This window comes from Perca fluviatilis, chromosome 5 (assembly GCF_010015445.1).
Source record: "Perca fluviatilis chromosome 5, GENO_Pfluv_1.0, whole genome shotgun sequence".
Classification (NCBI taxonomy): Eukaryota; Metazoa; Chordata; class Actinopteri; order Perciformes; family Percidae; genus Perca; species Perca fluviatilis.
This window is the reverse complement of record NC_053116.1, coordinates 31385684-31399114: the sequence shown is the minus strand read 5'-3', so window position 1 is coordinate 31399114 and position 13431 is coordinate 31385684. Positions and strand designations below refer to the sequence as shown.

Here is a 13431-nt window from a genome sequence, read left to right as displayed (position 1 = left end):
CAACTACTGCCCTATAACGCAGTAACTACTTACTTAGCATAATATGACATTAGTATGCCATGGGAATGTATAAATTCTGCAAAAATAGATTTTGCAGTAACTGCATTCACTCTTGTTCGGATAATCTGGGCTCTAGAACCCAAACTATCCCACTCAATGCATTCTCTGTCACAGAAAAAAAAAGCCAACACAACAGCCAAAGCTACATCAAGTCAAAGCTTTCTGGTGAAATAGTCACAGAAAGCCTTATCTGTCTGTCTGTCTGTCTGTCTGTCTGTCTGTCTGTCTGTCTGTATGTCTGTGTTTCTGTCTGTCTGTCTGTCTGTCTGTGTGTCTGTGTGTCTGTCTGTGTGTCTGTCTGTCTGTCTGTCTGTCTGTGTGTCTGTCTGTCTGTCTGTATGTCTGTATGTCTGTATGTCTGTGTGTCTGTCTGTCTGTCTGTCTGTCTGTCTGTCTGTCTGTCTGTATGTCTGTCTGTGTGTCTGTCTGTGTGTCTGTCTGTGTATCTGTCAGTCAGTCTGTCTGTCTGTCTGTGTGTCTGTCTGTCTGTCTGTGTGTCTGTCTGTCTGTGTGTCTGTATGTCTGTGTGTCTGTATGTCTGTGTGTCTGTCTGTCTGTCTGTCATTGAAAAACAATTATCATTAACTGACATCTGGCTATTTCTGTTGCTGTTATCTCACATAACTAAATAAGACAGTGGCTAAATTGATTCATGCTTCTGCTTTTAACTTTATAGGAATCCACGCAATCTGGTGTGTTTAATCTACATTTAAATCACGTATTAAATGGATTAAACTGCAGATTCATTTATTATGTCCATTTCAAAATGATCAGAACAGGAAAACCTGCTGTTGTTCCGACTCAGGAACGTTCATGCATTATTTCGATATGGTAAACCCCACTGCTGGCCTTGTAGTCACATCATTTAAATAGCACTAATGAGTTACCTTTGCTGTGCTTTATCTGGAGGGGTTTGTTAACGACAAGATACAGACAAATTGTGCATTTTACATTAGATGAATATATTGTGTTAGTGTTAAATTGGATTTCATTTTAATTTAACTGTGTGTTATAGTTGCCTCCCAACCACAGATATGTGCTTCTACCAAAGGCAGGAATAGGAAACATCATTGTCTTTTTTTGTGTCCAGTGACTAGAGCTTTGAACCTCAATATCTTTTAGTACTGACTGAAACACAAAATACTGAAAAACTGTCAATTACCAAAAGCTGGCCTTAATGTCAAATTCAAATGTTAAATTGGTATCTTTGTTTACTCAAACTGTCATTTATAGACCCTGGATGAAATCAAAATCAAAACAAATTGCCAGGTTAAGCCTGTTTTATTTAGGTGCACGTCTTGTAAATGTGCTTATGTTTGGACATTTAACATTTAAGAACTTCACACTCATGTCGTCCTCCCAGGTCAAAACTGTAAACGAACACCAACTTATCATCACTAGCTTTACACTTATTTTTTTGAATTCATGGTCGATAAAAAAAATAAAATAATAACAAATAAGATTTATATAAAATTATACCTAATTTTGGAGTTACAAAGCAGAAATTGCGAATTATTTTGAGTAATAGTTAAGATCAGAGGAAGAGTTTGGTCAAAATGTTGTCAGGATACTGTTTTGAAAACATTTACACTTTTTTTTTTAATGCTAGAAAATTGAATAAAAAAACTCAATTCAATGAAAGTACTGATCCTGATCCGTCATTTTACTTGTGAAGAGCGTTGTATGGAACCATCCATGTTACTTTGGGGCAATTTGGTTGAAAGAAACACAGATTTCTGTTATAGAAATTTTGGAAAACAGGTCAAATTTAACCCGAGGACAACATGAGGGTTAAAGATAACGGGGATACATTTTAGTAGCGTTGAATGAAGCTCTGACTCACCATTTGTCATAAATGTAATAGTGTGATTTAATATCCCACACAATGACGCCTAAATAAAAAAAATGAACCAAATACATATATAATGATATATAATTTTTGATTGCATTTTGTTCGGGTTCCAGTTATGTTTGCACTGCAGTATAATGTAATTGCGTGGGATATCCCACGCAATTACATTATACACAAAATGCAATAAAGCATTCCCATACAGACTGTACGCGCGTTCTAAATGTTTTTTCCCGGTATGTGTGGAAAAAAAAGAGAGACCGAGCGAGTGTCTGACTGGCAGCATGGAAAGCCTTGGTGACATGTGCAGTCCACAGAAACACAATGGATCGCTGACAGACACTTTCCACAACAGAGCAATAGTGTCATGTGTGCAGTCAGCACTAACCCAGTGTTGAGAGGTAAAATAAAGTGTAACTTTTTTCATCAGGGGCACGTAGAATAATAGAAGTAATATTACAGATAATCATTACACACTCTACATATTAAAATATAATTGAGTTGTCCAAAGCAGACAAATTCATGTGCGTAATGCCACCAAAACAGTTTGACAGACAGGAGATCTCTGGGAGGTGTAGTGCAGAAACACCACTGCAAAGATGGAGATGAAGACTTAAAGTGATGGTTCGGAGTAATTCACCCTAGGGTCCTTTGCACCATGACCTCGAGCCAAACACCCACCCAGAAGCTTTTTTCACCTGGGTCTAACATTGGGAGAGTTAGCGTAGAGTAGCGTTATCAGCTGAATAGCTTAGCGCAGGGGCTAACGGACCTACGTTTGTATCTCGTAAATGACCCCACTAATAATGCCCGAAATGATACCAAACGTCTACAGAGTAAAGGCAAATAGGTTACGGCTCTCATAAAAACGATGGATTGGAAAGTTTGTAAGTACACCAGAAGTTTATGTAAATAACACTTGCCTGCTGACTTCTGCTCTCTGCTGTTGTTGCTGCTGTGAGACGAGTGCTTAGGAGCGTCTACAAATTACAACACCGAAAAGAGATGCAACAAAAATATTTATTAATTTAACTTTTTTTTTTTTAAGTAAGTGCTGTGTATAACTAGCAGGAGGACAAGTAATAATTAGGGGTAAGTTTGGAGACATTACCTTATTTAATCATTGAATTAATAAATATTTTTGTTGTAACTCTTTGGCGTTGTAATTTGTAGACGGCCCTAAGCACTTGTCTAACTGCATGTAGCGCAACAGAGAGCTGAGGAGAGCGGCAAGTGTTCATAAACTTCTGGTGTACTTACCAACTTTCCAATCCATCGTTTTTATGAGAGCATAACTTATTTGTACTCTTGAGACGTTGGTATCATTGTACGGCATTATTAATGGCGTAACTACAAGATACAACGTGGATACCATTAGCCGCTAAGCTATGTCAGCTGATACTAACTCTTCAAGAGCCAGGTAAAACTTTCTCCGAAGGTGACTGACTTGAAAGTCTGCTAGGGTGAATTACTCCGAACCATCACTTTAAAGGTCCCATATTGTAAAGAAAGTGGAATTTCCATGTCTTTTGTGATTGTAAAGCAGGTTTGAGTGCTATAAAACTACAGTGAAAGTATCAAATGCTCAATCCACAGAGAAATGTGTGCCTTTCAACGAGCCTTCAGAACACCCCGAAAACGCTGACCGCAGACCAATCCGAGCAATCTGGGCTACTTCAGGAGTGGGACGTAAAGAGACAGCCGCTAAAACTGAGCATTTCAGAAAAAGGGTGAATACAGGTATATTCAGACAGACAGTATGCTAAAAAAGAATGTGTTTTAGAAGATTAAAGCATGTAAACATGTTCTAGTAGAAACCCAAAATACAAGCATGAACCCAAAAATGAGCATTATATGGGACCTTTAGATTTAAAAGATGGTCATATCAAAATGAATTGCAGCCTCTTTTGGACGTTTGATCTGGTTAAATTGAAAGTGAGCTGAGGTCAACCCCCGGCGGTGACAACACAAGCAAAGTGTATAATGATGGGCTGAGGATCCTTCACACCCTTAGGATGTTTGGAGTTACGGCAAGTTGTTCAAAACACAGCATGAAACCATAGCAACCACAGGAAAATCCCAGGGATATCAACAGCACACACATGTACACACAAACCCTCAAAACGTAAAGTCAAACCAAATCAAAACTCACCCTTTCAACACCCACCATTCTGAACAACAACAAGCCTGTCAAGCGTGAGTGTGTGTGTGTGTGTGGGAACACCCAGACAGGCCAAAAATAGCTCTACACTCTCGTTCCCCATTTCTCGCTTTCAATCCTTCGCTCTCTCTCTCTTTCTCTCTCACTTGTATCACTATAAACCATAGGTAGGAAAAACAATAAGTTAATGTCCCATACGGAAAATATCACCCACTTGAATGTGAGCATATGAGACTGAGTATATGATTGAGTGTATGGAGTGAATAATGACTATGTTGGCTTAACAGTTGCACAAGGGGAAACATAAAGCTTCTCACAAGAGGAAAACATTAGTAGGTTGAATTTTTTCTGTTTGTCTGACACATTGAGCTGATCAGAGAAGTCAGACATTCCTTGAGAATTTGTAGAAAATGATAAAGTAACTGTATTATTATTCAAAATAAAGTTAGTTCAGGAGTAAATAAAATAGCTGCTGACATGTTTCAGCCATGTAGATCTTCATTGTGCTACATTCTCCTGCATCTTTTTCCCATCTTATAGGACCCTGTCACACCCACAGATATTTTTCGTTGGTCCAAACCATGGTGTCCGTTTGTTTAGCTTCGGGATCGCCAATTACACACATGGACTCACAAGTAGCTTGTTTACTGGACAGTTTTAGTAACCTGTCATCCTGCATGGTTAGAGATTTTTAAACAAATGTAATTGCAGTTAAATAAGCAAAGCATGTTGGCGTGCAATTGTGTCTCTGGCAATATCAATCCGAGCTATATTCAGACAACTGAGTGTGTGTTTAATCATTCTGATTTATTATAACTTGGGCCTTGTTTTCATAGTTTTGACCATCAGATCTTTCGGTTTCAATAACAATGCATTCACTCAAGTAATTGCTGGAATCTGGGAATGTGTCGACATCCCTACAGCAAAGTCTGTGAACTGCTCGGCTGTTTGTAGAGGACAGTATCTGCTTTTTGCATGGTGTTCACATGTGACGTGAAAGAGAAGTTGGCTGCCAGCTGTCTCCACCTTTGAAACAACAAAACCTAAATCTTGTGTTTTGGGTCGTTTCCTGTTAGGGTAGGATAGATAGGATTGTTCTCAATCTTGACAGACCACAGCACAGTTTTCAGGCCAACAATTTCTGCCATCTTTGTGTAATCATTTGGTGACACTTGAGTTTGAATGTTATTGTTCTCACAGGGCCAAATGAAGAGAAAAACTAAAGGACATTTGGCTTTGATACCCTGTCAAAAGGCACCCTGTTTACTCTCAAGCCCACAAATGCATCTGATACAAATCTGATGAGCTATAATAATGTAACTCTCCTCCATAGGCCAGGGGTCAGGCTGGGCCATAGCAGCAAAGCAGCCTGGAGCTGGCAGAGGTTCATCACCTTACTCAAAGACACTTCTGCAGGGCAGGTAACAAAAGAAGGGGCCTTACATCAGAGGCTCTTTGCTTTAGGCAAACCTGTAACCTAAACCTGAACCACAGGCATTTTAGGATAACGCTAAATGTTGCATCTGGTGGTGAGTTGGTTCAGGAGGTGGGGGAAGACTCTGGACAGACCTGGTAAGCCCAAACGGGTAGTGCGGGTGAACTGGGAATGTCTGGAGAAGGCCCCTGTCCGACACACTTTCAACTCACATCTCCGGCGGAGCTTTCCTGCATCCCTAATGGAGGTTGGGGACATTGAACCAGAGTGGACAATGTTCAAAGCTTCCATTACTGAAGCTTTGGCGGGGAGCTGTGGTCTCAGGGTCTTAGGTGCCACAAGGGGCGGTAAACCTCGATCACCATGGTGGACACCAGTGGTCAGGGAAGCCGTCCGACTGAAGAAGGAGTCTTTCCTGGATATGTTATCCCAGAGGACTCCGGAGGCAGTTGCAGGGCACCGACGAGCCTGAAGAGCTGCAGCCTCCGTCTTGAAAGAGGCAAAGCAGCGGGTGTGGGAGAAGTTCGGAGAAGACATGGAGAAGGACCGTTCGCCACCTCAGGAGGGGGAAAAACGGGGAACCATCCAAGCTGTGTACAGTAAGGATGGGATGCTGTTGACCTCAACTGAGGAGCACTTTGAGGAACTCCTGAATCCAACTTACAAGCCCTCTATCTTAGAGGCAGAGCTGGAGGATGATGGGTTGTTTGTGGAACAATGGACCAGCTTTTCACTCTCGCAAGGATCCTGGAGGGGGCCTGGAAGTATGCCCATCTGGTCTACATGTGTTTTGTGGATCTGGAGAAGGCGTATGATCAGGTCCCCCGGGAAATATTGTGGGAGGTACTGCGGGAGTATGGGGTGAGGGGGTCCCATCTCAGGGCCATCCAATCTCTGTATGACCAAAGCGAGAGCTGTGTCCGGGTTCACGGCAGTAAGTCGAACTTGTTTCAGTTGAGGGTTGGCCTCCGCCAGGGCTGCGCTTTGTCACCAATCCTGTTTGTGATATTCATGGACAGGATATCAAGGTGTAGTCGTGGTAGGGAGGGTTGCAGTTTGGTGGGCTGGGAAGCAGCTCAACGCTGCTTTTTGCAGATGATGTGGTCATCAGTCCGTGACCTTCAGCACTCACTGGATCAGTTCGCAGCCGAGTGTGAAGCGGTTGGGATGAGAATCAGCACCTCTAAATCTGAGGCCATGGTTCTCAGCAGGAAACCGATGGAGTGCCTACTCTGGGTAGGGATTTAGTCCTTACCTCAAGTGAAGGAGTTCAACTACCTTGGGGTCTTGTTTGCAAGTGAGGGGACAATGGAGCGGGAAATTGGCCGGAGAACCGGCGCAGCGGGGGCGGTATTACGTTCACTTTATCGCACCGTTGTGACGAAAAGAGAGCTGAGCCAGAAGGCAAAGCTCTTGATCTACCGGTCAATTATCGTTCCTACCCTCACCTATGGTCATGAAGGCTGGGTCATGACCGAAAGAAAGAGATCCAGGGTACAAGCGGCCAAACTGGGTTTCCTCAGGAGGGTGGCTGGCATCTCCCCTAGAGATAGGTTGAGAAGCTCAGTCATCTGTGAGGAACTCAGAGTAGAGCCGCTGCTCCTTTGTGTCGAAAGGAGCCAGTTGAGGGGGGTTTGGGCATCTGGTAAGGATGCCCCCTGGGCGCCTCCCCAGGGAGGTGTTCCAGGCACGTCCAGCTGGGAAAAGGCCTCGGGGAAGACCCAAGACTAGGTGGAGGGATTATATCTTCACCCTGGCCTAGGAACCTCTCAGGATCCCCCAGTCAGAGCTGGTTAATGTGGCTTGGGAAAGGAAAGTTTGGGGTCCCCTGCTGGAGCTGCTGCCCCTCCGTCCCGACCCCGGATAAGCGGCTGAAGATGGATGTATGGATGGATAAATGTTGCATTAATATCTCGCATAAGGGATAACATTTTTAATACCACAAGTGGATGGCGGTATTTTTCCAGGGTCCAGCACACTGATATTAACGTTAAGCCGTTAAGAGTATTATTTAAAAAAGAATTGGGATGTGTCATCATTTTCATACACTGTCTGTCTGGCTAAGATAAGACACAATAAGATAAACTGTATTGTCCTAGCAGGGAAATTGATCTTGGCTGTTGTAGCCCCTGCAGCAAATGGATGAAAACAGCAACAATCATCAGCACAGGATGGAAACATCATGCAGCTGTTTTCACAAACACTTTATACACTCTCAGTTTGTCCAGGTCAAGACACATCAGACTTGCATATCTGCTATCTGTCTCTGTCCCCGATGATTGATGAAAGTGAAGCTTCCCAGTTGGGAACTTGTGTTTTCTATGGTATTTTGAGTGAAAGGTTACACCTCTCCGCTCCGCTGTGCCCTCTGTGGGAATTTAAGAGACGGAACGAGTAAGAGAGAGACAGATGGGTTTTCCTTGCAGGATATCCTGTTCTAAGTAGAGCTGCTGGGCCCACTCTGACCTCCTCACCCCTCTTGACCCCTGACCCGCTCATAGTTTAGGCTCACATCATCAAGGTTTCCTTATCGCCCCAAATCTCTTCGTATTTTTTCAGTTTTGCCGTGGCCCCTTTGCTTTCTCTCCTTCCTAACTCCTCTGTCACACTCACAGGTGTCACTTTAATTTTCCCTCCTTCCTTTTCCTCTTTGTTCCTTTGTCTGCACCCACTCAATCTAGTGCCAGTCTTCTTCTCTGTCCTCATATAGTTTATATTCTTTTATCTTTCTTATAGCATTTGCCCTATTAGCAATAACCAGTAAAGTCCCACAATCATACACTCAGCCAGAAACTTATATTTAATTTAATTTAATTTCCTTGCAACCTTGTTACTCCTTGTCCTCTTTTGACACTCAAAGTTCTTTTCTAATTCCTTTTATTTTTAACAATGTTCCCTCCACTACAATTTCACTTGTTTTTTCTGATCATGATGCAGTTCATGTGCATCATAAGCTGGAAAAGAATACCCTCCTAATACTGTCTTGGAACAAATGAAAATAAAATCAATGAGCCTGAGATTATTTGTTGCCAACATATTTATTGACAAAAAGTGTAATTTTCTGTGTACTGCTGGTGTATTCTGTCAAATGTTGCCTTGTTTCAGGATATTGAACATATCGTTACAGCAAATTTCCCAAATTGAGTGATGATGGTGTCTCTCCTTTGGCAGTACAACCTTAAAAATCACACACAAGGAAACCATGATTATAAAAATCATGACAGAATCAGGAGTAAAAAATCCACCAGGCAGTCTCTGACTCGCTTTTCTTGGTCTTCCCTCCACAGCCTCCCTCCCTCCTTCCGACCTTCTCTCTCTCTCTCTCTCTCTCTCTCTCTCTCTTACTCTCTCAATCACACCCCTCCCACCCGGCAGTATAACTGGAATCCATTAGCTGATGAATGGTTGTTTGTGTTTTTTTAAGCTCAACAGCGCCACCCACGGCCTGCGTGGCCAAAGAGGATGATAACAAAACATTTGCTGTGATTAGAGGAATAATTAGCCAATCATCCTCTGACCTGCAAGCCAACCCTGAGGTCAAAGAGACACAGAGTCAACTGCTTCCCATGAAAACCATCAGGCAGCAAAGATATAGTGGAGGCATTGTCTGCAGACAGGTGACACACACAGAGCACATGCACTTCTATGTCTGTATGTCACTGCACCTATGCGTGTCTGGGAGTGTGTGCTGCTTACATTTGAGTGTATGTGCATGAGGATCCCAGCGGACAGAGCGTAGAACTTGCCCAGAGAGTGGAAATCAACACTTCCTGCTTCCTGTAGAGAGAGGAAGTGCTACCGTCGCTGTCCCCTTATCACTGGATACACAGGCAACGCCGAGGGAGGACGGCAGGGAGGGAGGGAAGAGGAAGAGGAGAGACAGAGGGTGGTCAAGCAGGCTAGACAAAGGACTGGAGGCAGATATGGCTGTGTGCAACAGTTGGTTTTTATTTATTCTTTTGGGGGGTTTCTGTCAGAAAAAAATGCTAAGATTAGGAGGAGGAGAACATGTGTAAAATGTCTCCTGCAGATGTGTTGAACTGCAAAGAAACATAGCATCTGACATGCATGTGTATGCTTCTTAAAACTTTGTAATACAATATGAAACAATCCAAAACTTCATCAACACTTGGTTGCATGTGAGTAGGATTGTTGGAGATCAAACTACCAGCTAGGGTGAGACTATTTATACTTTCAATCATACGGATTTCAATTGCGCTGTATGTTGCAGGCCACGTAGAAGACAGACAAGATATATATAGTGGACGTGAATGTGGACGAAAAGACTCCTTAGTTCTTTTATGTATGCAAAATGCTGGCAGATACAGATGAGCCGCAGGCAAGGAGAGAAGAAAAAAGTGACAGAGAGTGACAAAGATTGTCAGGAAAGTATGCAGCATGTGTCTGTAAAAAGAACAAATGCAAGTTGAGTACATTTTGCAGGTTGCAATCATAAAATGTACCGGTTTGCAATTTATTGTGAAGGAGCAAGAGAAAGACAACGAGAAAGACAGAGGGAGAGAAGGGGGAAAGAGTTGTTTGGGATCAGGGTGGGGAAGCTTTCAGCACTTGGGATTGTCCCAGATGGACACAAGCCGCTCCCTCCCTTTATAAACAGCCTCTGGCTTTTACCTCTCCTCCCATCTCCTCTATGTTAATCTCTTCTTCTTTCCTTTAATGCCTGTTGTACAGTACACATCGCAGCTCCAACTTTGCAGGAATTCTGGGACCCTCAGCAGAAAATACAAACAAATTTTCTGACAATTTCATCTGTCCCCCATAACACCAGCACCACCACCCCCCAATCCCTGCCATTTCCAAAGTCAACACACCACTAAATGCCGGGCTGACTCACTTCCACTGTGGGTGGCTCTGTTTCCAATTTTCTCACCACCTCAGCCAACCCACCACCTCCGAAGAAAAGAGAAAACTTTTGTCCAGAATACAAAAGTAGCCAACAAGATATGCAAAAGGCAGAGACATTTTTCCAAGTTGCTTAGTGTTAAAGGGACAAAAGCGTGCATGTAGATGCCGAGAGGAAACACAGATGAAACCAAGCATGCTTCTCCCACTTCTTTTGTGGCTCTGAAATGGTTATCCCTGTTTTCTTCCCTTTCTTTCTTTTTGGGAGAGCGTGGGAGCGCCCTCAGAGTGCTGCAGAGAAACCACGGGGCTCATAACAACAGGAGGAAGCCGGTAACTTGAGTAACTTTGGGCCGGGCAGGCAGAGGGGGATAAGGAGAAGAAGTGAAATGGGGAGTGAAGGAAAGTACAGAGAAGCGTTTCATATCTTTACATGTCTCCACATCTTGAAAACATGAAATTTGAGCTCACACAAATAAAGAAACAAAACCCACATTTCCAAATGACCTGTTGCATTCCAGACAGCATTTCCCACATGCACACACACGCGAAGTGGCATTTTCACACACACTCATCCCTCTGCAAACCCAAACACACTCAGCATGAAATTAGACAATTTTCCCAATCAGAATTCTGCCTTACCATTCTGTAATGTGAACATTCAGCATGAGGAGTGCGTTAGAAAGTCCCGTCAGTCATGTTCACGTACAGTTCAGTCCAAAGAGATTGAGTGGTGGGGACACCTAAACTACACACACACACACACACACATGCAGGCACAGTATCAGTTCCCTCTGTCCAAGTGTTGAGAAAGTGAGGGGCCGCAACAAAAGGCAACAGAGGGAGGGAGAGATCGAGAGAGAAGAGAGAGAGAGAGAGAGAGAGAGAGAGAGAGAGAGAGACACAGAGAGATTAACCCCTCTGAACTGACTGGTGGACTCTCTCTCTCACACACACACATACACACACACACACACACACACAGTTGGTTTGCCGTATCACTGACTTCTTGTGTTTTCTCTCAAGTGCCAAGAGGAGGAAGGGAGAGCAGAGGGAGACCAGAGTGTATATGTGTGTATTCATGGTCATAGATGTGTGTGTGTGTGTGTGTGTGTGTGTGTGTGTGTGTGTGTGTGTATGTGTGTGTGTGTGTGTGTATATCTTAAGGCAGGAGGGACCAGCTGGCTCAAGTCCAGAGGCAGCCAGCCTGGTACAAAAAGACAATAGCAGGAAACACTATATCAGGAGGAGGCAAAATAACAGCACAAAAATAATTAACAGACAGTGAAAAACAATGACATCCACGGTGGAAAACCCAGCCTGCTGCCTGCGGCGAACAATGATAGTGGAAACAACGAGCAGAAAAGGCTTGTTTTGTTTTGGTACCACAGGATATAAAAAACCCCAAATCCGGAAAAAATGTGGCGGGTTAATAGTGATGAATGTCAGACGTGTTGGTGTTATTTGTGTATATGCAAAAGCTAGGAGTTTTTTTTTTTGGCATCCATCACCATTTCAACATTTCTCTTACTCACTTGTAGACGCACATTCCCAGTGCAATCAGTCAGCCCATGACTCCCACACAAATCTCACCACCACCCTCGCACACACACACACATTCCCCCAGCTGTAATCATATCTAGTGATAAGGGCAGCTTCCCCCAGCAGTCGCTGGCTCTCCGACTCCGACCACAGTGACTTACAATGGCCCTGTATTCCGAGCCTGCTCTGATTAAACACACAAGAAGCTGCATTACACCCTGCTAATTCAATTTCCTCCCCTCGGGGTCAACCTTTGTGTGTACGTGTATGTGTGTGTGAGTGCATAAGGAGGAACTGATTAAGCAATTGTTGAAGGAAACAAGGTTTTTGCACAAAAACGGACTGTAATAAAAGCCTGTTGATCAATCCCGTAGTTGTTTGTGTAGTTCTTGCGGTTTCTGGCTATTCTGTATTGGAAGTAAAACTTCCTCTGTTGGAGTGCCAAAACACTGAGAATCAGCAGCTCAGCAGGTGTATCTGGTATAGCAACATATTTCAGCTCTAACGGTTGATGTACAGTACAAGTTGTACCCATTGTTGTTTATGATAGTGATGTAAGACTTTTACTCAATGCAAAAGCATCAAATTGCGCCATACCAACTTTTGACCAGATGCTTCTGTTGGATCCAATCAGCTCTCTTCCTCCTCTCTCTGGGAAAATTTTACAAAATACCTTGTGGAAAGTATGACCACTAGTAGTGCTATGGAGCAGAAGAAGACAAACAGATTTAACGTGACGTAGTCTGCCTCAACAGATGTACATTGCTGGGATAAAGCCAGACATTTGCGCCGCCCAGGACAATTGGTTTAAAGAAATACAAACAAGCAAGAGTCCCCCTTTCCCAGAATACAGGCTAAAGTGCACCACTACCCTATGTTCTAGAGCCAATTAAAGTACATTTCTAGCCAAAAGAAAGCCATGACAGTAACATAACTTGCTAACAAAAGAATATGTACCTTTTGTTTAAAGTGCATGGAGAAATTAAAACTAGATTTTAGTCATATTTAGAACACGGCTAGTGGTAGCCTGATATGCCAGACCCACGTCAAGATGTTGGGTCTGGGAACTCACCATTGGCAGGGCTCAATCCGAGGGGCGGGATAAATGGTTGTCTTTCAAATTCCCTCTGCACGCAATAGGATAGCGCTACAACCAACCAGAGCAGCACTAGTTGATAGAGTAAACACATCCGGTCGGCAAAACTCTGAACACATCTTCCTTTTTTAAGAATGACTTCAGTGCCGTTCTTTGTTCTTTTTCTTGATTGTTTTCAAGTAGCAGGGAATTCACGTGTCATTATGTTAAGCCCGCCCACTGACTCTATACACGATGTGATTGGCCCGGCTAGAGTATGGCTTTTTAGAGTATGGCTGCAAATACACTAGGCTCGTTCAAGATGAGCCAGATCTGCGCAGAATCGATCACCGGCAATCGCCGCCGATCGCCGCCCAATGCATGCCGGTTAGATTTGTGTCCGACTTGATCCCGACTTGCTCTGACGTCATGCACACGTGGGCAAC

At 43.4% G+C, this 13431-nt stretch overlaps 1 protein-coding gene across 1 annotated transcript in view; it reads right to left on the bottom strand.

Annotated features, from left to right (window-relative positions):
• The window catches only part of hdac7a (histone deacetylase 7a), a 75524-nt gene extending 64216 nt beyond the window's left edge, over positions 1-11308 (bottom strand). The window contains exon 1 of the mRNA XM_039800780.1: positions 11011-11308. Within this exon, the coding sequence (XP_039656714.1) occupies positions 11011-11029 (19 nt within the window). The 5' untranslated portion in view covers positions 11030-11308. The remainder of the gene's footprint in view (positions 1-11010) is intronic.
• Between the last annotated feature and the right edge of the window lie 2123 nt (positions 11309-13431).